Source organism: Pseudorca crassidens, chromosome 13 (genome assembly GCF_039906515.1).
Source record: "Pseudorca crassidens isolate mPseCra1 chromosome 13, mPseCra1.hap1, whole genome shotgun sequence".
Lineage (NCBI taxonomy): Eukaryota > Metazoa > Chordata > Mammalia > Artiodactyla > Delphinidae > Pseudorca > Pseudorca crassidens.
Window position 1 is genome coordinate 24,423,911 of NC_090308.1, and position 26,461 is coordinate 24,450,371.

General features: G+C 39.5%; 1 protein-coding gene across 1 annotated transcript in view; it reads left to right on the forward strand.

The window, feature by feature from the left end:
- The window catches only part of TXLNB (taxilin beta), a 43,001-nt gene that overhangs the window by 8,421 nt on the left and 8,119 nt on the right, over positions 1–26,461 (forward strand). Inside the window, exons 3-9 of the mRNA XM_067701923.1 lie at positions 940–1,031; positions 6,315–6,485; positions 10,462–10,656; positions 12,474–12,593; positions 16,329–16,403; positions 23,577–23,669; positions 25,800–25,895. Coding sequence (XP_067558024.1) covers positions 940–1,031; positions 6,315–6,485; positions 10,462–10,656; positions 12,474–12,593; positions 16,329–16,403; positions 23,577–23,669; positions 25,800–25,895 — 842 coding nt within the window. The remainder of the gene's footprint in view (positions 1–939; positions 1,032–6,314; positions 6,486–10,461; positions 10,657–12,473; positions 12,594–16,328; positions 16,404–23,576; positions 23,670–25,799; positions 25,896–26,461) is intronic.

Below are 26,461 nucleotides of genomic sequence, written 5' to 3' on the forward strand. Positions count from 1 at the left end.
ACAATGGGGAAAGCAAAGAAAGAATCTGAGGCTCACTGTCAAATAATCAGGAACAGATGAGTTTTTAAATGTAGCATAAACTCCAGCTGGAAACAAAATGAAACTGCCAACAGAGATTAAGGCCTGGGTGAGAGAAGGGAAGACCCAGGGAGGCTAAATCTGCAGCCAGAGAGACACAAAAAGGCCTATGAAAAAGGCCCTGCATGTCTTGGGTCCATTTTCTCCATATTTTGACTTTATTCCCCACTTGTTAGGAAATACAACCAGAGTCATTCCACCCAAACGTCATGGAGCAGGCTCATGCACAGAAACAAGAGAATTGGTTCCCCCCCCCCAACAAAAGAGCAAAGAGGTACTAAAGGAACAAAACCAAAAAAAGGGGCAGCCTAAACTGTCATGTTTCTCTGCTTTGGGCTGGAATTTTAACAGCTCCATGTATTAATGCTGGCTGTTTCACAGTAGTCAGATATTTGGATAGGCTGGTTTGCTTCTTTTCTTAGATAATTAACATGGGGAAGTGGATGATTTATTCTTTCATAAAGTCAGTGTTTTTTATTCTTTTGAATATTTTCAGAATGTTCAAAATCCCTTGGAATATTTAGAACATGGGGGGAAGTAACAAGAATGGATTCTGGGGATGAAAATTTGGGGACTACCCTTATAGCAGACATTTATTGAGAATCTACCAGGAGCCTGACACTGTACCACACATTTTTACAAACTTCTCATCTAATCACTTATTCTGCAAAATAGGTATCATTCCTTCATACAGGGGAAAAAAAACAAAATTACATCTGCGGCTCAGACAAGTGAAGTGGCTTGGCCAAGGTTGGATAGCAGCTAACAAGCAGACAACCTGAGATTCTAACTCTTATCATTTGACATCAAGTTCAACACTTATTTTTTAAAATGTCTTTATGGTCTTTGTTTTCTTTTAAGGCAAAGAAGCCAATCTGCTAATGCAAAATCTGAACAAGTTGCAAACTCCTGAGGAAAAGCTTGATTTTTTATTCAAGAAGTATGCTGAATTGGTAAGTTCTTTGATTAGCCCTTTTTGTCAGAAAGATTCAAGCTCTGGTTAGAGCTGAGAAAAGGATGCTGTTAGTTTTTCAGGTATATCATTATAGCTGGTTACCTCAGACAAATCAAAGCCAGAATTCATAAAGGCAGAATTTTTAAAAAAGAAAGAAAGAAATAAAAAGAAACAGGAAAACTGAGGAATAACAGCAAAAGGAAGAAAGAGGATACAGTTGGAGTCTACTCCACCTTCAATTATGTGCATAATTTGGGAGATGGAAGAATCATAATTAAAAATTGTGAATATTTAAAAGTTCTTTTTGCCTTTGCAATAAAACAGAAATACACTAGAATAAAGGCAAACTTTCATCCGGTTCTTGTACACAGATTTTTTGAGGGGGTGGTCCCCTCAAGAAGGCAGAGGGTTAATCCCACCCCTCAGTTTGTGACACATTCTCATTTATTCTTGATGACTTTATTGACTGATTCATTCACTCATTCTCTTTGATCTACATTCTTCTCCTTGTCCCCCACGATGGCAAAGCATTTGACATGGATTGTTTTGTTTCCAGTTACAGGTCCTCCCATGCAGTCTCCCTCTCTATAAGGTAGGACCACTGGCAGGAAGGGAAGCCACTCCCAGACTTCAGAGAATCTGTGAAGTGGATGGTCTCCTCGCCAGTACTCTTATAATAGGCCAGTTGGAAGAAAGAGGAGGGTTTAGTGAAGCCAGCCCCCCTAGTTTCAGTGAACCCTCACAAAAACTGGCTAAAGGAGTGGCACCTGAGCTCCGTGCACCACCCCTGAGGTGTACGAGACCCACTGAGGAGATGTGGTGTCCTCTCAAGTGAGGCTGGGCAATGTACCTCTCTCTCATTTCTGCTTCTTTCCCTCATTTCTTTTCCACTTTCTTATTTCTTTTGGAGAAGCAGTGACAGGAAAATGAAACTTAAGCCCCTACACACAACAAAACAATTCCTCCAGGCAGTAGATTGAACTGCCCCTGAAGGCAGATTTACCTTACAGCAAAGAAGCTTAAAGAGTCAGTGCCTCTCACTTGTATGGGCCCCTCTGAGGCCCTGAACATAATTCTCTTTTTTAAATTTTTTCCTTTTTTTTTTTTTTTAAAGAAGGTCTCCAAAACTGAGACCCACAAACCCCTCAGGTCTCTGGCTGCATCTTATCCCTACTGATGGAGTAGAGTTTAGTGAGTGACTTGTTTTCCTTCTTTTTTTACTCTAATTTTAGCACTGTGATCCCTATTTATTCTTTCCTTTCTTCCTTGTACCTCGATGCGTCCTGTTATGCTGAATTGTCACGCAACAGACCCAGAGAAATTCTGAAACCCTGAATGACTAGTGATTGCTTAACTCTACCAACAATACTTTTATTTTTTAATCACATAAACCACATCACAATAATATAAGGAAAATGCTGAATATACAAGTAAAAATATCTCTAATCCTACAATCTAAAACACAATCGTTGATTTATCTGTCTTCCTTTCCAGTTCTGCCATACATTCAGAGATACCTTTTGTATAACTACCATCATAAGGTGCATATAATTTAGTATCTGTTTTTTTGGCTCATATGACAGACATTTTCCCATGTACTTTGTAGTCTTCATAATTATATTTTGTCAAAGCTATGTAATTTTCCATTAATTGACTTTATCTACTGGTTCTCTAATTTGGGGACATTTAGACTCCTTCCAGTGTTTGTTTTACCAAACATTCATGCAGTGAACATCATCATGCATGAGATCTGTTCGTTCTCTTTTATGATCCCAGGAAAAAGTTTCAGAATTGGGATTACTAAATCAAGCAGTATAAATGCTTTTTTTAATGGCCATATTGTTTTCCAAAAGAATGGCAGAAATTTATAAACCAAGTATTAGTGTATCAATTTTATTGCAACTTGTTTAACATTGGCTGTTAACCACTCATGAGCAATTTCAGTGCCATAAAATGGTAGGTGTCAAATTTAATATTTTTCCCCAAAATCTGGCCCCATCCTCACCTGTCCGTCCTTGCTCTTTTCAATAATTACTACATTGATTTCCCTTTGCCCTTCAATTTACTCACTCATACCAAGGCCATTCATATTTAGTTCCTAGTGCCATGTTCCATACTTGGATGAACCGGGCATCTTTCTAGACTACTACTCTTTATGGTGCTGTAGCCCCACAGCAGATTATCGGGAAAAAACCACTTACCCAGTCTTTCCAAGATTTTCTTCATGAGCCAGGGCTGTTCACCCTGGTCTCCAGGAACTCCCCAAGCCCACTCACTCTCCTAGCCAAGAAGTCAACCCCACAGAGGTTATTTTTCCAGAAATTCTACTCAATTCAAGTCTTACTATACTTTGGCATTTGTATCATACCCTATAATAAACTGTTAAACTCAAAATATCATTCTAGAAAAAATGAATAGGAGAAAATTGACCCCCAAACACCATCACATATCCTTTTCAGAAAGGAAAAATTATGAAGAATTTCAATCTTTTACTTGGACACTTAAAAGCTATTTTCCCTGCTCACTGATTCAGATATTAATACGGAGAGTGTCTGAAATACAAGTGTTAACATAGAATAAATCATTAAATTCAAGGCTGTGAATCAAACTGTCACCCTAGCTCACTCATCCTTACAGATTCTAAATCCTGTAATATCATCAACTATTGTATTTACTAATAAATAAGGATAAGTTCATTAATAAATAAGGACACCTCATGACTAAATTAAGAAATGACCTGGAAGAAATATTTTTTGCAAATTTCCTCCATTTAAAAGTAGTTACAACGTTACTACTTGGCATTAATTTTACTTTTTTAACTTAATAGTAAAAAAAAGAGAGAACAAGAGAAATTCCAGATAAAAATCTTATATGCCTGTTAGAATTGTACAGAAGACACATGTCTAAGGGTATTATTAAATCACAAGGCCAGCATTTGACTGAAGTTGACCCAGCTGCAATACGTTTGCTTTCATTCATTAAGAAACCCCATATGCATTCACATAAATCTGAAGTATGGAACAAAATTAGCCACACTCTAAAAAAAAATCGTCAGCAAGTTAAGGGGTTCTATTTAGAGCAAAGCAAGACAGACCTAGCTATATTTCAGATGTGTATGATCCTGCCTTAAAACTGGAACATTTAAATGGCCAGTGAGGTATAGCACAAATCCTCTCTTCCAACTTATGAAACACATGCAAGGTATCCTCCTCCTGATGCTCAGATAAATCCACACATAGGGCAGTGTTCCCCCAAACAGGGGAAGTTTTGCCAACCGTGGGCCAGTAGGCAATGTCTCTGGAGATACTCTGGATGTCACAGTTCGGGGTGCCACTGGCATCCGGTGGGTAGGGGCCGGGGATGCGGCTAAACAGCCTACAATGCAGGGGACAGCCTCCACAGCAAAGGATGATCTGTCCCCAAATGTCAACAGTGCTAAGGTTGAGAAACCCTGACAAATGGTTTAATCTTCCAAAGGTAAAGTCTGAACCAAAATGGCAATAACAATAATAACAACATATAAATGTCAAGAAAGGACAATAGGTCATGTAAAGTATGAACACAAGTATGAGAAGTTTCACCCCTGTCTAATAACTATGGTGCAACATGAGGTTAGCACGAGAAATATATAATAAAATATAATTGGTTTTCCAACTGAACCTCAAGAAGGATACCAATTTCAATCGATATTTATAGTAATACGGACTTAGTTTTTCCTGATGCTAATTCTCACTAATAAGTAAAAAATGTCCTGAAGTATGAAGACAGAACATCATGTATGAATAGCCCCAGCTTAATCTGGCAAGGGTTTATCATGGACATTTCAGGCTGATGGGAGGGAGGGAGGAAAGGATTAAAATAAGATGTAAACTGAAGAAAGTGTGACAGTCCTGTTCATCTAGTTCAGAAAGAACAAATGCTTTTTCAAGACAGGGTAAGTGAGACATGTATCAGGGCTCACGCTGTGTGTGTATCCATTTGCATCTGGCTCTGCGAGGTACCAGGAGCACCTGGGGTCCAGAAGCACCCAGAGGCTCCCAGGCCTTTTCCTCTTCATTAGCCAAGAAGGTCATTATTAGGATGAGTACCCTCCTGGCCTATGCACCATTCAGGTTCTAAGGGAACTAAGTGCAGCAGAGGAAATGGGTCTGGAAAAAGGCTCCAGCTTGTTCGTGGCCACACTGATCATCAATCTGGGATCCACACTCCTACTACGCTAGTCTCTGGAGGCTGAACCCCCAACTCCCCCCATTCCAACAAGATTTCCATAAAAATGTGTTGCCAAATTTACCAGACAAAAATACAGAACGCCCAGTTAACTTTGCATTTCAGGTAAACCAACAACATTTTTTTTTTAAGTAAAAGTACCTTCCATGCAATACTTTGGATATACTTTTACTAAAAACTTATTCACTATTTATTTGAAATTCAGATTTAACTGGGTGTCCTACATCTTACCTGGCAGCCCTACCTCAGAACTTTAGCATCCCGAGATGGAAAGCCCAGGGGTTCATTGGTTTCATTCTCCATGCCGCCCTTGATTTCGATACTTTAGCTGTGGCTGCTGGAGAAGTGAGAGAAGAGGCCCCACCTGTGCTCAGCAGATACAAGTGTCATGGTTTATTCACCATAAGTACAGAGGGTGAGGGAGATGGGCAGGGAGCAAGGCTTGTTAAGGACACCTGCCATGTGTGCTGTTGGGTTGTGCAGTGGCTATTTCTGAAACTTTGGTGACAGATCATCAATCCTTAGGTAGTCGAGGGGTACATTCTCCGCTCCCCCTTTCTCATAACCACAGACTTCATCTTCTGTCTGCTAGGAAGCTGCTTTTCACTTTCCTTTTAAAAATAGTTACTAAAGCTTGTCTTGAGAAAGAATTGTGAAAACTAAATGTAAACCAAGCAGACACACCACTGACTATCCTCCTAACGCAAGGCATTATCATGAATTCTGAGACATGCTTCTATACTGACTGACTTCATTAGACTCAAGAAAGATAAAACTGTTTCTAGACCACCAAGAAGATCAAAGCAAAAGAGATCAATAATAAGAATGATGAAGGAACAAAACCCATAAATGTTATGCTCTTAAAACCATATCTACAAGTACTGCCAACTTAACATTTATGAAGTTCTTTTGATTCCAGAGGGACAGTGATAATAGCAAAACATTTTCCAAACAACCATACAGCCGTCTTTAGGCGTTTCCTCTTTGGGTCCTTTTCTATCAACTCAACAGAGATCCCTGCCGTTTTCTTTCACATTTGCATCCCCACATCCAGCTGGATGAGCATCGCTCTGAGCAAAGGAAGTTAAAACTCCTACAGAAGAAACAGGCACAGATCCAAAAAGAAAAGGACCAGTTACAAGGTGAACACAGCAAAGCTATCCTTGCACGAAGCAAACTGGAGGGTCTGTGCCGGGAGCTGCAGAGACACAACAAGACACTGAAGGTATGTGTCACCGAGGCCCCACATAACACACCTTCTTGCATGCTCTGTAGGCACAAGCTTCTGCTACTTACGGTAAGGGTGTGAGTTTTAGAATCAGAGAGAATTGGGTTCAAATACTAGCCCTGCCACTTGCTCACCTGTAACTTGCAATAAATTATTTTACCTCCCAAGCCTGTTACCTCATCCATAAAATGAAGATTATACCAACTTTGCTGCGTGGTCAGGGAAAAATTAAATGAGGCCACACATGTAAGGTGCTCACATAGTACCTGATGTGGAGCAGACCTTTAGTAAAATGTGTGCCATTCCTCTTCCTTATGTTGAGTTTGTTTTGTTTTGTTTTTTAAGGTAGGCCTTAGTTCTACTCTTTAAAATACAAATTTATAAAAATTCAACATTTTTTGTACAATAATGAAATCTGCATGACATGAAATAAATTGACACAAAGCTAACTGACAGAATAAGGCAAGATTCAGAGCTAAAATGTCAATAGTCACCTGAAAAAAGAAGCTACTCGAAAAAACAGTGAAGCTCTTCAAGCTTAATTATTCAATCTAAAAATAATAGACTGATCACTTCAGTCAGTCTGCATGGGTTTCATTAATTACAGCGTAAGCCTCTAGCAGTGTGGTTAATTTGATTACACACAGACACTAGCTCCATCCAGTGAAGCAAGATGCAGGGCTCTCCAAGATAATACTGCATGCATCCACAATCCCCTTTCCAGCTGAAGATCCTAAAGCTTTTGACAAACAAGAATTAATTAGATAGCAATATTCTTGTGAGATAGTTATTATTACACGTGTTTAAAAGAAGATACTTTAAGAAACAGAGAGATTAAGATCATCGCTAAGTTTTTACAATGGAGTTAGGAAGAAAAATGGAAGAGGATAATGGCTCCTCATATCCCAAAACTGTTTTCCGATATCTGGGAAATGAGAGGCCAGTGTGATGAACTCTAACTCTCAAATTACGAGTTGTAGGAGATGGGCTTCTGACATCTCTTTAATCATTGCACTGGGACAATCGAAACCCAGGTTATATGGGAATGGGGTCATCATCCTCAACTTCAGATATGTAATCAAGTAATAGCACTCTGTGCTTACATAAATCTCCTGGCTTTCAGTAGCGTTGTATAGTAAGGAGATAAAAGTTAAATTTCCTTTAATGATGTGGATGGAATGATGTGGCTTGATCTCTTTGGACAGCATTCAAAGACAGAATGACGCAAGTGGCAGGAGATCCTGTAGCTATACCCACACACCCTCAGTAATGGCTTCCAGTTATGGAAATGGAATTAATTAGCATTATTATGCCAGGACTTGTGCTGAGTGCTTTTACATACACATTAGGTGTAATGTTCCATAAGTAACAATTAGCTCTAGATCATTTATGTCTTTACTGAATTTTTGTCTTGTTGCTCTATCAATTGCTGAGGGATGGGTGTAAAAAATCTCCTACTATAATTGTGAAATTGCCTACTTCTTTCTTTTAATTACATCAATTTTTGACTATAGGATTCTTCTAGTTCAAGCTATTCATATGTCTATATGTAAATTAATAATTTATTGATTCATTAAATAAACATATACTGAATACCCATGGATTGTGTCCCAGGCACAGCACTGGTTCTAAGATGCACAGTGATGCTTGAAAAGTTTTCTTAGTTATTTCAGATTTTGTCCCTCAATTTTCTTTGCATTATTAATTTTCACTTTGAATTTTGTGCATGATAAAGAAAATTTTATCTCAGACACTGTCCAGATGATTGCATTTTCTTTACCAGTGGACTCAAATTTTATGACTGCAGTACATTTATTTTTCTCTCATTGAAAAACAATGTAATGTAAAAGGCAAGACGCCATTCTGTGGGCCAGGATTGGGTGCTATGATGGTTTGACATGTGTTTAATGCCATATTAACAGCCATACCTTCTTTCTCTAGCCAGTGGCCAGTGAAAAACTCAGACTTGCTGGGTAGCATGGGGTGGTCCTTTCATTTACTCATTCATTCATGGATGGAATAGTTATAAATGCAAATGACATTCAGATCATGGAGTATAATTCTACGACTAGGAGGTTGTAGGCTTCTAAACTAATCGGGAACAATAAGGAGACAATCACTATCACATGTATATTCAACTGCTCTTAACAGACGCCAAAATCACTTTTAGTGAAATACATATAGTAAGTGTTAGCATTCAAAGTTCAGGGAAATAACATCTCCAATAGTTAATTTCTTCAGATTAGGAAGTGTAGATTTCTTCTACAATATCCCTAAGAAATTTCCACTCAATAAATGTTTATACTATGAATAAATTATGATTCTGATATCAGGAGTCATATTAGAGTTAGAAAATATGCAAATATTGAAGAAAGGGGATACGTAATGATAAATTAAAATATTTCTAGAGCATGTATTTTCAGCATCAACTTTTATTTTGATCACATTATTCTACTGTAATAATAAAGATTTGCACAATTACTTCTGTTTCAATCGGCATTTCTTTTTAAAAATCCTGTTACATAATTTGATCATGGTAGGCAACTAAATGCAGTATAATTTTACGTGCCAACAATGAAGCAAGCTTTCATAATAACAATTAATCAGAACTAAAGGAATCCTAAAATGTCTGTAACACTTGTCAGCAGTATCTCTATCTTCGGTATGATGTAGCAAGATTAAGCCCTTTTATTTTAAAAGAATGGGAGGAATAAGTACAACGCAAATAATTCTCAATATAGATATGGGGAAAATTTGGGTACATTGTCAGCAGTTAGCAATGAAGGGGGACTTCTGATTTAGGAGAAAAGAGAACAGCAATGATATAAAAGTTAATTTTCAATTCTTAAATGTTAACAAAGTAGAAGAGGAGAATATTAGATATTTCATTTTAGAGTTAAAGAAGATTTGAAACATAATATTGCTTTCAAATTCAAAATTTACACTGAACATTTCCATTACCCTATGAGACACATGGATGATTGTTCCTTCAAAAAATATCCAGCATAGGGGACTTCCCTGGTGGCGCAGTGGTTAGGAGTCCGCCTGACAATGCAGGGGGTATGGGTTGCGCTCTGGTCTGGGAGGATGCCACATGCCGTGGAGCAAGTAAGCCCGTGTGCCAGAACTACTGAGCCTACTGAGCTCTGGAGCCCGCGAGCCACACTACTGAAGCCTGCGCGCCTGGAGCCTGTGCTCCGCAACAAGGGAGGCCACCACAAAGCCCGTGCACCGCAACGAAAAGTGGCCCCCGCTCGCCGCAACTAGAGGGAGACCACGTGCAGCCACAGGGAGCCAACACAGCCAAAAATAAATACATAAATTTATATAGATAAAAAAAATATGCAGCATATTTTCTAAGATTTCCTTTTACATTCTTGAATTGCTGTAATTCATCTATGGTTATCTTAGTTTCCTTTTCAAGCTTTTTGATGAAAGTTTTTTTTTTTTAACTAAAAAAAATTTATACTGTGATCACTTATATTTAAAAAACTTGGGCAATACAATTATGTGATTAATATGCCATCATTTTTATAGAGGCATAAGATCTATTGTTCTTCCTTCTATACCAAACCAAAGGAACACATGATAAGTCCCATCAATCAGTAAAACCAAGTGGCCTTTTTTTCCAGGCTACAGCCAAGAGATCAGAACCTTAGGGCTGCATGTCTGTTAGAAATCCCTGCAGTTTATTCACTCAACAGGGGACCCGTTGTCTTTAAAACAAGTCTACTCATCACCAACTATCAAATTCAAGGCCCTTGCTGCACCTGCTCTGAGTGACCGTGTATTCACAGCTAAAACCTTTGCTCAAGCATTTATTTTGGGGCTGAGCAATGTTACCTCTAGAGAGCTGAGGAAAAAACATCCTTCTTACCCTGCACACTAATCTCCTTTCATTGACCAAACCCTGAGTTCTGTAAACCCTGGTGCGTGTAAACCAGCATAACAAGAGTTTGCTTTCTATCCACAGGAGGAAACCCTTCAGAGGGCACGTGAGGAAGAAGAGAAAAGGAAGGAGATCACAAGTCATTTCCAGAGCACACTCACAGATATCCAGGCCCAGATCGAGCAGCAGAGTGAGCGAAATATGAAGCTCTGTCAGGAGAACACTGAGCTCGCAGAGAAACTAAAAAGCATCATTGATCAGTATGAGCTCAGAGAGGAGGTGAGAACCACATCAAACAACTTAGAAGCACTGCATATAAAACCGGATCTGGGTTGTGAAGGGGGGGAACTTGGTTAATGACAAAGTTATGGCCAGCCCTCTCGATTGATTAATATTTAGGATTGGATTTCTTTTACTAGCCAAAATAAAAACAGACGGTATTACAAAGTACCTGGCTGAAAGTCATACAGGATTTCTTCAAAACTGGAATCACTGCAAAGCAAAGGTAACAAATAGAAAGTGGTGGGCCGTGAACACAGTTATTCTTGAAAATAGTATTTCTCAGCCTTTTTGAAACTCTCTACAGAACCAAGAAATACCTCACACACTCCCTCTTAAGAATTACTATGTCACCTTAATTAAAAGTCTGCATTGTATATACCCCACAATCAAATAATATATAAAATATTACTATATAGTAATTATAGTAATAATGGCATTATTATTTATGCTTAGCTTGTGCCAGGCAATGTGCTAAGTATTATACTTTACATACAATGTGTCATTTAATTGTCTCAACGATCTTATGCACCAGATGATAACATATTATCCACATTTTATAGATGGGAAGCAGAGGCTATGAGATTCAATCACTTATCCATAGACACAAAAGCCAAAGAGTTTTGTTGTCAATGGTTTACATTAGGGGGACTATAAGGATCTTTTATTATTCCAAAATTAAACTTTAATATTCAATATGTTTTTAAGACTCCAGATGCCCCCTCAGGATTTTGATATATCATATCCCTTTTCCCATCCCACCCAAATTTTAAATATCTGCCTTAAAATGTAATATAACATAGTCAAAGTAGCCCTGTTGGCAACATGCTAAGGTTTTATCAAGAAAAAACCTGAGCCAATAGAAGGTGGTAATAGCAGTCAGGTAAATCAAGAAACTCCTCACAGTAAGCCATAATGCCATGCTACCATTTTATCTTGTCACGAAGACCAATCCTGCTCCGAAGTGGAGGTCCAGGAGAAAACAAAAGGGAAGGAGCTAAAAAGAAAATGTCCATACTCTTCAGAGAGATCTCATATGGGAATGGCCTGGTAGACTAGTTGTATATTCCAAGGATTGGTTCTAGGTAAGGCCCAAGGATGGAATTCCACATGTCCTCTTGCCAGTGGGACCTCCTAATGACCAAGAAATTCTCCACACTGAGGTAAAGTTGGAAGTTTCTCTTCAAGAGGTCAAAAGGCATGGAGGAGGCAGTAGCACATCTGCGTGTCAATTCACCTGTGACCCTCAGCCTCGTCTTGCCCACCAGAGAAACAGAGCTGATGTCAGGGGTTCCTGTTTCAGTCCCAGACCCAAGGCCACAGGCTGTTACCTCAGGGCTTCCTCACCACCCTTTGAGGCAAGCATGTAGAGGAGAATTCACCATGATAAAGTGAATTAATGTTGTGATTAAAAGTGGTTTTATATTCACAGAAAGCACCAAAATACCAAGTGATAGTGCTGTAGCCGTTGCAACATACATCATTGTCTGTGCTGCCTAGCATAATTACTAGCGCCATATCTAATATTTACCAAATTTAGAAAAATACTGTTCGGACCTTTTGGAGTTAGCACTGCTGAACTCTGGCACCTCCACCTTTTGCAGCCCCTTTTGTGTAGTGCAAAATGCAGGGGACTCCACCAATTTATGACTTTCATATAAAACCATAAGCGATGCCAATGCATTTATTCTCCTCTTTTTTTTTTAAATCTTAAAACCCAGCGAACACGTGTTTATGTCAACATTACTTTTTTTTTTACATTGTTTTCAGCACCAATAATAAGTCAAGCTTAATAATGTGCACTTTCTTTTTCTTAGCACCTGGACAAAATATTTAAACACAGAGAACTGCAGCAGAAGCTGGTGGATGCAAAACTCGAGCAGGCGCAAGAAATGATGAAGGAAGCAGAGGAGCAACACAAACGTGAAAAGGAATATGTACTTATCACCTGAGTCTGTGTGCTTGTCTGGTCTGCCTTGGGGTCAGAGAACCCCTGAGAATGTTGTTTTTGACAACAGTCATAGAGCACTAGACTGATGGAGAAAGAGCCTAAGCTTCCCTGGAGAATGAAATTGGCTAGCCCAGTAGGAAACACTGTACTACACTGTTTTTTACCTAAAACAGTCATGCATCCATTCACCAAACCTTTTTCAAACACCTTTCATGAGCTATGCACGCTTCTAGGTGCTGGGGTGTAGCGGTGAACAAGAAGGAGAAGGCCACACTCCAGCATGAATCTAACTGGGAAGAGACGCAATAAACAACAAAACAAATAAGGAAGGATAATTTCATATAATAGTAAGTGCTACTAGGGAAATAAGGAGGAACCTCGAATGGGGCAGAAGGAGAGGACCTACTTTAGAGTGGGTGATTAGGAAGGCCTACCGAGAGGAGGACGCTTGAGCTGCGCCCTGCCTGATAAGAGGGAGTCAGAGAGGAGGTCTCCAGCAGCAGTGTCTGCAGAAGAGACAAAAATCCTAATGCTGGAACCGGCATGGCATCCTCCAGAAATTGGAAAAGGTCAGGGTGGCAAGAGCAGGCTGACCCATGGGAGAAAATTTCAAAATAAAATTGCAGACGTAAACAGGGGCCAAATTGTATAGCTCTGTAAGCTTGAAATGTAGTTTGGATTTTATTCTAAATGTAATAGGAAAGTACTGGGTAGTTTTAGCAAAGGAAGTGACATGATCTGCTTTGCATCTGTAAAAGCTGAATTTGGCTCGTAGGTGGAGAGTGAACTAAAGAGGGACAAGAAAGCAAGAAGAGAGCTAGGCAGCAATCTGGGCAAGATCTGACGACGGCTTGGACTGGGGAGGTGGCAGTGGAGAAGGAGAGCTGGATGTGGATAAAAGTTATGTTTTTAATGTAAAACCAACAGGCAATGCTTTGAACAGGAAGATGGTGACAGTGAGGAAAGGAAGGAGTCAAGGATGACTCCTGAGTTTTTGGTTTAAGAAACTGAGTGGTGGCTTTTACTGACAACTCATTAACCCCAAACACTCCAAAACAGGTGAGAGAATTGAGGCTCAAAAAGGATATGTGACTTGTTTAAGGTCACACACTACTAAGTGACCGAGATGTGTTGGTCACGTCTCCAGTGTATCTGTCCCCAAAGCCCAAGCTCTGTGATAGTACATCACACTCAGAGATGTGTTTCAGAGGCATGAGTTAAAGCAGTGTCTGTTGCTGGGGAGAGAGAGATTTGACACAGTCAATGGACCAGTTGTTCAAATGTAGCCATTTAACAATTGATCACAAGCTCTGCATTTGCCTAAAATCAGACTATAATCATTTCAATTTGTTAGAATAGGAATTTTTTTAAAACTTCGGTTTTCAAACTTGGCAACAAAAGGATAAATTCTTGAGAACATAACCTGGTGGACGTTGCATAATTTCAAATCAGATGTCCATGTGCTCTTAATAAAAAGATTAATTGATTAAATCCATCTACAACCTAGCTCTCAAAGTAAGAAGTAAAGCATTTATTTATTATTCAGAATCCAAGAAAACGGATACTCCACTGTTGATGTAATTACTCTCAGGTAAGATATGCTTCCTACAGAATATCAGTACCTTTGGTATTTAATATATGAGGCATGAGAGAGGAACAACTAGGCAAAGATTCATGTGAGAGAGACTGGGGGGCAGACACAGAGTGACTCAACCTTAGCAAGAAACTAGCATGCTGCCCTCTTTTCCTTCCCTGATTTAGCAAAACAGCAGGTACAAGTCAAAGAAAGGTAGTCTCCCTCAGTTCTTCAAAGCTAGCGGCTACCTTCCTGGGTTCCAGCTCTGACACTTCTTTTTGAAAGTGATGAAATATCAAGTCAGAGCTGCAGGGGAGGGGAGGGGCCGTTCTTCATTTCAAGAACAGGCAGCCTCCTTCTTCCTTCTTCATCGGGAACCACCCATCACAACAGGGCCCCTGTGGTCAAGCAGGGGCCGGCCGTGTACATTGCAGCCACACAGCTCAGATGGCCAGAGGGGGCGCTGCAGGTCTTCCACTCCGCGGCTGCCTCAGACCTCTCTTACAGTGAGTCAATTGCACTTCTATAATAATTGATCCTCACTGCTCACTGGGAGGCATGGAGGGACATATACAACCCCCTTTTACAAATGGAGAGGTCAAGACTAAGTTGGATAAGAAAAAAGATGCCTCCAAGTTTTTACAAATAATGATTTTATTATTTTTGGTTCTGATACCAAAAATGAACATTATTTTTTACAACATGAATAAACAAAAAGAAATTTATATCAGCCTATCTTGAAATAAAATAGAAACTTCTTAACTGACAGCCACCTGACTGACTAACCAGGTTATCCATGATGTTCACCGTTCTCTGGAAGCACGCTGACAGGTGGCCACAGCATGCTGAATCCTGGGGCTAGTTAGCCACTCTGGAATATCTACCCGTGGTTGCCCATGTTAAGTAAGATAGAGCTTACTAAGAATCGGGTCTTTGCTCCCAAACCTTTTCTTCCCAGTTATCCTTGGTTTTGTATTATGTAAATCAACAGAATGATACATAAACTGATGAAATATGTGTTAAAAGAAAGAGTTGTTTCTAAAAAAAACTATGCTTAATGAGTTGAAAGCCTAGATGTAGGCCAATAGCAAAAAAAAACTGTCAACTTAGATGTGAGCAACTATAAAAGACTGGAAGAAAGTTGTAAAACTCTAGAGAATTATCCAATCAAGCTGCTTTACAAATATCTTAGGTCTTTAGGTTCTAGCAGTATTGTTTTAAAAAAATTATAGATCTTATATGCCATATTATAGATATGATTTTTGTAAAAACAAGCAAAAACCCTCCGAATTCCAATCAGAAGATCCATACCCAAAACAAAGATCACAGCCCTACATCAAAATTGATAAATAAATGAACATACATCTTAAGTTAAAATAACATGTCTTACATATGTATGTGTCATTTTTACGCCTAAAACAACTTTTTCAATTTAACCCATGAGTTCCAGTTCTGATCGTACTTGACATGAGGGCCTTGGTTGTATTTGAAGGGCTGCCTTATAGAAGAGAGGTGAGGCTTCTTTTGTAAACCTTATATAGGATTTGGAGTAATAGGTCAAATTTCTAACCTGGTGTTTCTCAAAGTATAATCCATGGACCACCAATATCCAAACCATCTTGGGTATTTGCTTTAAGTACAGATTCTAATCACGCCCTAATACTTCCTAACTTATTTTCTCTGAGAAGGATTTGCAGTTTAACATGCCCCTGAGGAGATTCCAATGCATACTATGGTGGAGAACAGTGGTCTAATATAAAGGAACAGTTGGGTTTAATATAAAGGAACAGTTGCTCACAACAATGCCCCAGGTGGAAATATTATGGAAATGTTCAAGCAGAGGCTGAATGATAGTTGGCCAGAATTTCTACAGACGGTCCAGAATTTGGTGGGAGGTTGAATTTTGTGTGATTCATGCTTGAGTTGGAGACTTTTTTCCTCTTTTTTTTTTTTTTCCATTGGAATCACTAATTTTTAGTTGAGAATCAAACTTTTTAAACTAGTTGTTTTCTTAGCTTTCTTAGATTCTTTGCAAAGTTCCCCCAAAATTACTTAAGAGGATTACTTAGCAAGTAATTAAGTTTACACACAAGTTACAACAAACGGTAATCTAAATGAGTCTTTCCATGCATTCTCTTCTCACAGTTGCTGAACCAGGCAGCAGAGTGGAAACTTCAGGCCAAAGTGCTGAAGGAACAAGAGACAGTCCTGCAGGCTCAGGTGAAGTAGGGGTACAACAATGCATGGGTGTGCCCTCCTTGCTGTGAACCAAAGGTAGTCAGCAAGAGGCCTTCCATGTGGGAGGGGAAGTAGGGACCGAAGTTGGAAATGAAGAATAACTTCATATTTATTATTTTTAAGTAAAAATAAAAGTACAATGTTATACCTAAGAAAAATAAATGCTCTGCACCAACAACTTCCAGTCAAAAGGTCTGCTGACATATCAATACAAATGAGGGACAACCAGAATAAGCTGGTGGCCAGGTCCTTGCCTACCTGTTCATATGTCCTCTCTCTCCTCCCCCATTAACCTGTCAAGGTAAGGGTAAAATGTAACTGTCCAGATGCACCATCTATAACTGTCAATACTGAAAATGTCCTTACTTGTTTGACATTATTTATAATAAAAGGAAATTAGAAAAATAGAGTCAGCACCCACGTTTTTGTGCTATCAGAGGTTGGCCTTGTCAGTGTCACACGATTAAAGATGGCAGACATCAGAAACCATTTTGATTTGGCTTCGTGATGTTATGTGTATGTTTTGATTAGACTATGGGAATTCGTATTTCAGGCTCAAAAATAAAGCCTCATGCAACAGCTGGCTCTGGAGGAAAGCCAGACCTATCCATCTTTCTGGTGCCCTTGGGGCTCTGCCCCTGCTGGCAAACACTCCCTGTTAGTTTCCAGGAGAGCCATCCTGCCACAGGCCGGGCCACAGAGGGGCTCTAGCTCCCCTGCTGGGAGAAATGCCCAAGTGCTAAAGGGACTGTAAAATCTCACAGAGCAAATGCACAGAAAGCGAGAAAATCAGAAGCCTGCCAAACTGGGCAGCATTAATTTAAGATTTGAATAATTCACTTGTAAATGTTTATGTGCTGACTGCTGAATATTTGTTCATTGTGAAAAAAATTCACTGTATGAATGAACAAGTTCAATGAATACGTGTTCATTTTTTTTTTTACGTGTTCATTTTTTAAAAAGGAAAGTAGGAAAAACAAGAAACTTAAAATCACAAATTATACCACTACACAGACAAAAACAAAATAACATTTTGATATCTAACCTTCCTAAAGCACACCTTTCCAATGTGTGTACAAAACCCAATGATGAATTGTTTCCCCCACTAGTAGATCAAAATAGTTTAAAAATATTAATTACATAGAAATACGAACCGTAATTTTTTTTCACTATTAATAGAATCGAAGGACTAAACTCTAAAGTTACAAACTCAAGGTGATCCTTTAGGCAGTCACGGAACACATCATATCATGGTGTGGGGTGGGTGGCAGGCAGTGGCAGTTTTCTAACCAGAGGCAGGCAGGGGGGAAAGGAGGTGTGACCTCACTGTCCAGTGGGGGGGCTGTTGTGGGGGAGAGTCCAGAGAAGCAAGTCAGGGCTTCTGGCTCTATCCCTGTCCCATTCACAGCACAGAGCCTTGAGGGGTACAACAGGCAGTACTTGAAGCTATTCATTGTTCCATCTGTTATAAGCAATCTCTATTCCTCTATGTTAAATGAAGAATAGATTAATACCACTAGACTCTGGGCTAGAGAGTGACTCATTTGGCTGGTATCAGAATCTAGGTCTTTAATGACCTGTGAAATAACATAAAGGTGTGATCCAATTTCCCACCTATACCCACTCAAGTTTGAAAAAGTATGACCCAGGTTTCTAGACTTGCCAGTGTTCCTCGTTCATCCCTCAATACTGGGTCGAACCCAGGGACCAGGGTCAGAGTCCTGGCTCTTCTACTGTGAAGCTGTCTGATTCTGTGCAGCTCACCTAAACCTCCCTGGACCTAAATTTCCTGGTCTGTAAAATAAGGATGTTGTAACGGATCAATGATCCCAAGCTGGAGTCCTCTGACCTCTGGGAGGCCCATTACTTTTCAGTATTTCCAAAACCTAATAGCACATAAGGCAGCAGCTACTATCTAAAATGTAGTTGTTTCTGACATTATATCAGCTTTTGCTTAGCAGCATGGATGGCAGTTATTCATATGTTTGATTAAGTTTATAGAAGGAAAATGAGTTAATTAACATGTAGTATATGCAGTTTGTTTTCAAGTTATGCACTCAAAACACTTAGCTCAGGGCTTCCCTGGTAGCACAGTGGTTAAGAATCCGCCTGCCAATGCAGGGGACACGGGTTCGAGCCCTGGTCTGGGAAGATCCCACATGCCACGGAGCAACTAAGCCCGTGCACCACAACTACTGAGGCTGCACTCTAGAGCCCACGAGCCACAACTACTGAGCCTGTGTACTGTAACTACTGAAGCTCGCGCCGAGAGCCTGTGCTCTGCAACAAGAGAAGCCACTGCAATGAGAAGCCCGTGCATCGCAACAGAGTATCCCCCGCTCACCACAACTAGAGAAAGCCTGCTCATAGCAACAAAGACCCAACACAGACAAAAATAAAAATAAACTAATTAAAAAACAAAAGAGTAGACACATTCAACAATTAAAAAAAAAAAAAACACTTAGTGCCTGCCCCCATAGTAAGCATAATTAATTCAACTAATATTTATTGAGCATCTAAGTGCTAGGCATGGTTCTAGATGTTAGAAATATAGTACTTAATAAGAGAATCAAAAATCCCTGCCTAATTAAACTCACAATCTAGTGATAAATATTAATTAAAATGCTAACAACTGATTAGTGTATGCGCTAACATTAGTATTATTTCATAGGTAAAGATCCACATAATGATATATGAGACAAAACAAGTCTTTATTTGAAAAAAAGTTTAAGAACCACTGGAAAAGATGATCTCAAAACCACGTTCAGCTCTAGTTTATGAATGTAGAGAATATCCAGAGCTGAAGAACTCAGCTAAACTAGATAACCCTGCCTCCTCCATCACCTTGCTTTCCATGGCACGTGGCTCTCTCTGTAAGGACCCTCCCTTGTCTATCTCTTTTGTCTTCAAGGCATTTTCAGAACTGCAATAATTACTTAATCATCACGAAGAATACAGAGGCCCCAAATCCCTATGTGTAATAATGTTTAAATGAGCTCCTCTTGAAAAATATCAGCATTATATTTTTTAAATGTTTAAACCTTGAAAAACAAAGTCTATCACAGATGATCTTGCAAGGCACTCAAACACTTCCTTTGGTTTGACAATTAAAGGAGTTGGATGGGGCTTCCTTGGTGGCGCAGTGGTTGAGAGTCCGCCTGCCGATGCAGGGGACACGGGTTCGTGTCCCGGTCTGGGAAGATCCCAAATGCCGCGGAGCGGCTGGGCCCGTGAGCCATGGCCGCTGAGCCTGCGCGTCCGGAGCCTGTGCTCCGCAATGGGAGAGGCCACAACAGTGAGAGGCCCGCATACAGCAAAAAAAAAAAAAAAAAAAGAAAGAAAGAAAGGAGTCGGATGGTAGGAAGGAGAGGCCTTAGTCTCCATTTCTATGGTCTTAGCAAAGGAAATATCAAGGATAGATTGTGTTTTCCTAGGCGGAAGTCACTTTTCAGTCATAAGACAACATGTTGCCAATCTGGGGCATGATTCTCACTTAGGGAAGAGATGTTTAGCTTTCAATTATACAAACCAAGGCAATAGAGTAAATGTCAGAGATGATCAATGGGATACAATTGTGGCTACAAATAGAGTGTTCATTGGATCGATAAGAATGAAGATGGTAGTAGATGTGGGAAGTCAGCAATACCCACAAAACACAGCAGCACGGACACAAAATACTACCCCAGGGGGAAGATCAGTGAGTCAACTGTTAAAGATGGGTATTCATAGTCTTTAATCTCAGAAGGCCTCACCTTATCTATATAAGATGAAAGGAGATTCCTCTGCAATTACTATTATAATTGGACTAGTTCCCAAACCAAATCTCCCAAGTTGGCTAAGACAATTCCTGGACACGTTTCTGTTTCATATATGCTATGAATGTTTGTAATTAAAATTTGTGCTCAGGTAAAAGAATGTGTGTGCCGCTCCGCCCATTTAAAAGTGAAATGTCAGGGCAACTGTTGTTGTTACTAACCCTAGAATAGTTTGTTTATATTTCTGCCTCTGGTAAAAATACTGAGGAAGACCTCTGGATGTCCCTTCCACGCTTCCCTGAAATACCAAAGTGAAAGAGGGAATATGACACATCAAACATGCATCACGGGCTTCCCTGGTGGCACAGTGGTTGAGAGTCCGCCTGCCGATGCAGGGGACGCGGGTTCGTGCCCCGTTCTGGGAAGATCCCACGTGCCGCGGAGCGGCTGGGCCCGTGAGCCATGGCCGCTGAGCCTGCACGTCCAGAGCCTGTGCTCCGCAACGGGAGAGGCCACAACAGTGAGAGGCCCGCATACCGCAAAAAAAAAAACAAAAAACAAAACAAAACAAAAAAACATGCATCATGTCAGCATAATAGTAAGAGGGAAAATATGACCAAACACATATCCATAAAGTAAACAGGAAGTGTGCATTTTAGTTCGTATCAATAAAGAGTGACAGAGTTGGTTACTTGAGAAAAGTACAGTCCATACAGGTTTTGCCACCTATGACAAAGAGGTCAAATAGGAAGAAAAGCAGACTATTAAAAACAGTCACTAAAAGGAAGAAATGGAGAGCTATCGTTTAACAGGTGTAGAGTTTCAGTTTTGCATGATGAAAAGTTCTGGAAATTGGGGTGTACAACAATGTGAACATACTTAACAATATTGAACTATATACTTAAAATGGCTAAGATGGCAAATCTTATGTTATGTGTATTTTACCCAATTTAAAAGATGAAAAGAGAGAAAAAGTTGATGGTCACTAGAAAAAAGCCAGAAGTGGTAATGAAGTGAGACACTACTCCTTGGAACTCTGGTATATCTGTCTTCTCCATGCCACAAGAAAACATGGGGAAGGGAAACAAAATCTGCTGAATTTATACACCAAAAGAACATTTTGCCCAAAGAATAAGGAGAGAGCTGGCCGGGGTGCGTGTGGTTGCCCCCGTTGAGCCTGTCAAGGTTGTGCAGGCGAAATGCACCGCACACGTGCCCACTCCTTCCCTTCCTGTCTGCAGCCTACAACTAGAGAGAGGGTCTAGTTGTGCAGGAGAGGGTCTGGGAGGACCAGCTCAGGAGATCATATCTGCAAACCCCCTGTACTTCTGCGGGAATTACTGAAAAGCTGGAAAAAGAAAGAGGAGAAAGTAAGGAAAAGAAGTTAACAGGAGGCTTGGCCAAAAATACAAATGAATGGATTTTGTGATAGGTGAAGAGGATCAGCTGGGGGTAGCTGTCCCCACCCTATACCACTAGACCATGGGCAGTACAGGCAGCCAGTCCCACAGGAGCTTACACTCAAATTGAGGAACTTGACCTATTCATTCACCCTGAAATCAAGGTTCAGTGGATCTCAGCCAGTACTTTGGGAAAAAATGAAACAATTAAATAGACTATATCAAGAGTGCATTGCATATAATGATCAAGTACAGTTGACACTTGAACAACATGAGTTTGAACTGTGCTGATCTAATTACACGTCGATTTTTTTCAATAGTAAACACTACAGTACTGCAGTATCCAAGGTTGGTTGAATCTGCAGATGGGGAACCGCAGATATGAGCACCCGGGAGTACAGAGGGCTGACTATAAATTATACACAGATTTTGCACTTCATGGAGGATCAGTGTCCCTCACCCCCTGAGTTGTTCAAGGGTCAGCTGTATTGTCTTATGCACTATGTGTGTAAAACCCTAGGGTACCTTCCTGGCCATGAATTCCCTTCTGCCATGTTACCCAGTCTTTTTAAATCTGTATGCCAAAGAATCATGAGAAGAATTTTAGGCCACTAGAGTTACCTCAAGTTTTATCACATATCCACAGAGTTAATGATTGATTTCAAAATGATGGTCAACTGTTGTCTGACTTGGGAAAATCTGTGTCCTATGAAAAGTTTTACGTTATTTTGTTGTTCTTGTGTACTGCAGTAAAACCCTGCTATTCTGAATCATGTGAGAATGAGCCATTCTAGATAAGCAAATTTTCTTGGTTCTAGGGGTTGTTTGATTCCCACACCCTTCCTCTAACTCCCATCCCCAAGACTGGGAACTCTCCAACCTACTGGCTTTCGGTCAGTCACTCTTCTCTGCTTTTGAAAGGACAGTCTCACAAGTACCACCAGCCAGCTGGCGCCCAACTGAGGACTTGAGACTGTTCCAGACAGTCAGAGTACCAAAGTCTCATTTGAAAACGGAAACTTTCCATGTTAGTAAACAAGAATCATCCATATTAAATCTCCACTCACTCAAAATGTGCTATCCTAAAATTATTTTCAAAAGATTTTATTATTGTATCACTGTCAGTAACAATCAAGGATTTATGCACTCTCCTTCCCTATCCTGCCCTATTCCTACCCCAAATACAAGCCTCGGAATTAAGGATGTGGAGGTACAAAGCTTCTCCATACTCCCAGGCTAATCCTTATGATGTTTTATTGGTGCAAATTAGAAAAAGGCATTTCTCCCTCAAGACTCATTATTTCCATCTATAAAAAAATTGGTATCATAAACCGATTTTGTTGAAAAGGGACAACTAACTGCTGTTGGCTAGAACACTGTATTCATAAATACACAAAACCACAATGTCAAAAAGGGAAATGACGATTGCTTATGATAGCACAACCTGCATAATGCAGCAACCCTCGTCCATGTCTGGCCCATACTTGTCTTCATTCTTGCTTCCTTCAAGACCAGGTACAAGGCTCACCTTCTCCGCAAAACTGTGGCTCAAATGATCACCTGCCACACTCACCTCCTTCTCTGATCAGTACTTAACTGACTTGGTACTTTGTATTCACTGTCCTATAATCAAGTTGTCTTTGGGATTATCTTCCTGTCAGGAGTGCAGGTCCCTCAAAAACAGGAACTACAGGTTAAATGCTTTTGTACACAGAGTCAGTGCTTATGTTCAATGCTCAAAAAATGTTTGCTGGTAAAAGTTATAATGAAATGGTGATGATGTATTTTATTATTTCATTTTTCTTTAAAGAAGTACTTCAATCATACTCACTGACCTAGGCTGATCTCATAGTAAAAAGAATTGAACATATCACTAACATTGTATTAAAAATTACCTTATATCATTTTTGTTCTCAAACAATAAACAATGACATGTTGTTTTGTTCTGGAAGCATTCTGAAAGCAGTCCTAAAACAAATCTACTCTTTCCCCGTTTACAGCTTACTGTCTACTCTGAAAGGTTTGAAGAGTTTCAGAGCACACTGGCAAAAAGCAATGAGGTGTTTGCCACCTTCAAACAGGAAATGGAGAAAGTGAGTATTGCTTATCCCCCACGAAATACTGACATCTTCTAGTTCGACACGCAACACTCCTTTGGGTTCATTTTTCTCTTGCTAAGATATTTCAGTGCATTTCATGAAGTAATGAAACATTTATACATGCAAATGAGATTTGGACTGTATTTTTTTTATCGGTAAGTATCTGGTGAATTAGTCTTAGGAAGAGTCTGAAAACACTCGGATACATTTTCACTCTGAGGAAGAATATTTTCATTTTCTAGGCCATGGAGAGGTGTAAAAAGAAAAGATAAGAGCTAGAAATTTAATATTATGTTGTTTATACTGAAATTAAAAACTAATCTTTTAAAGATTAAAAAAATTAATTTTCATACAAATAAGCAAAAGCAGAATGTTAGAGTAGAAAATACCATTTCATAGGATCCTTCTCAGAAGAGAATATATGTAATAAGGTATAACGGACAGGGCGTTGAATGAGGAGATGAAGTCTGGGTGTGTTTTTACTCATCAAGTAGCAGTGAACAATTCACTTAACTTCCCCCTTATCTATAAATTAAGAAACGATTTCCCTTGCCTACTTGACAAGATTGTGAAGTTCAAATAAGTTAATGTATTTTTAAGGGTCTTAAACTTTTTAAAAGTCTTTTACAGATATAAGGTGCTAATATTATTGTTGGACATACTGTTTATATTTTGTTTAATTCAGTGTCTTCCCAAAATAAAATCAGCATCAAAACTGTGTTTCTGAACAGGCACTGGCATTAACCCTTTTTAAGTGTAGAAAGCATTCTTTGAAAAAATTTTCATAAACTAATATGATAAATTTCACAATTCATGAGCAAACTTAAAGGGCCAACATTTGTTAAAAGTTACAGCTTTCTCACTCCACGATGGATCCATCCATTTAAAAAAACTTTTTTTAATTACAGAGTTTTAATTTGGAATAAATATTAGAGTAGTAAAAATGCTGTTATTTATTGCAAAATTACATAGTTTTAAGATTGGAATAAATATTAAAGGAGTTTTCTATCTGGAGTTAATTTATAGACTCTTAGCAGAATTAGCAAAAAAATTTGATATGCATATTGCATTTCTTTAGGTGTGGTCCCATGGATTTCATCAAATTCCTAAAGGTGCTGATGACTTTTAAAAGTTTAAGTCAGTTAAGAAATGATCAAAATAAAAAAGCACTCAAGGCTCACATAGCTTCTCTATAGGGCCCAGGGGCCAACTGCCTGGGCCCAGCCTCTAGCCTCCAAGCAGACCCGCCTCAGGCAGGTTAGCATGAAGCAGCCAGTGCCCAGGTGTGGTTCATCCAGGGTAACTGCACCTGAACACACGCCTTGTCCTTCAGGCAAGCAGAGAGGAGGAGGAGCTCCTATAACCAGGAACGTGAGTAGTTTCAGGTCTGAAAAAGCCAGGCTTCATTTTAGTAACTTCTGGATGCCCTACACCCAGCCCGGCCTGGCAACTAGCATGCACTCTGCACATGTTGCATTAAATGAAATAACTCCAGCCCTACTCTTCTGCTAACTCACCTGAATATTACTCCACCTCTCTGAACCTTAGTTTCCCCGTTTATAAAGTGGAAGTGAAAACAGAACCCTCCTTGGGGGACTGTCTCAAGGATGAAAGCAATAATGCATGTAATCACATTCTGTGAATCCTACTGCACTCTACAAATGTGAAGGCTGAGAACATAGAAAGTTGCCTTTGTGTGGCTACTTCTCAGATGTGCCCAGATATTATCAACATTTTAACATCTGAAAAGCCAGGCCGACCTTCTCACTAATAATCTTCCATTCAGTACAGTAAATAATCTAAATTTCAAGCTTATTCTTGGAACTCAATAAGGCTATTTTTATTTTAAGAAAAAGAAAAAGCAATGACAAAACAGAAAGGCCTTAAGTAGTTTTCCTTTCTCCTTAATTGGCTCTGGTGCAAGTAAGTTTGTTCACCACTGACCTAGATGATTCAAAAATAAATCATGACTCTCTCCACTCAGTCATCATTTCTTGACATCGAATTTTTGCTTGCTTCAGCAGCTGGTAATGAAAGGACTTTTCTTGAAGTCACATAGGGAACTGATAGTTTCTTTGATATATTAACTCTTCAGAATTAACATTAAAACACTCATTTTTGTAGACCACTAAGAAAATGAAGAAGCTGGAAAAGGACACAGCCACGTGGAAAGCTCGGTTTGAGAACTGTAACAAAGCTCTGTTGGACATGATTGAAGAGGTGAGGAAGTTTTTCCCCTTGTTCATCTTCCCTTGTCTAGTCAATATATTTATACTCAGAAAATAATTATGGTCTAATACCACAAAATAATTACTTTTGAAAAAGAGCTGAATTTTTCTGGGATGTGGTATATGATATTGTAATAAAAATAATTAGAGCAAACGTCAATTTAGTAATTTAGTCTTAGGTCCAGACTCATAAAGAGTGTTGTGACCCTAAGTCACACGCCTACTTGTTGATTCCAAAGCTGTCCCCAAAGCAGCACCACACCTGCTGGACCGTGAATTCCTTAAAGGCAGGATGAGTGTTTTACCTGTCCTTGAATTTCCCTGGTGCCTGACACAATACAGGCGCAGAATAAATTAATTAGTTGATTTGAACATAACTGAGAGAAGACACTAGCCCAAGCACCCAGGGTATGTGCTATTTTATAGACAGATACAGAGATATATTGTTTAATTCCTCCAACAGGCATTTAAATACTGATATTACATCAGGCTCTGGAGATTCTGAGACCATAAAGGCAAAGATACATGGTCCTTAACCTGAGAGGCAGGGCTTTCAAG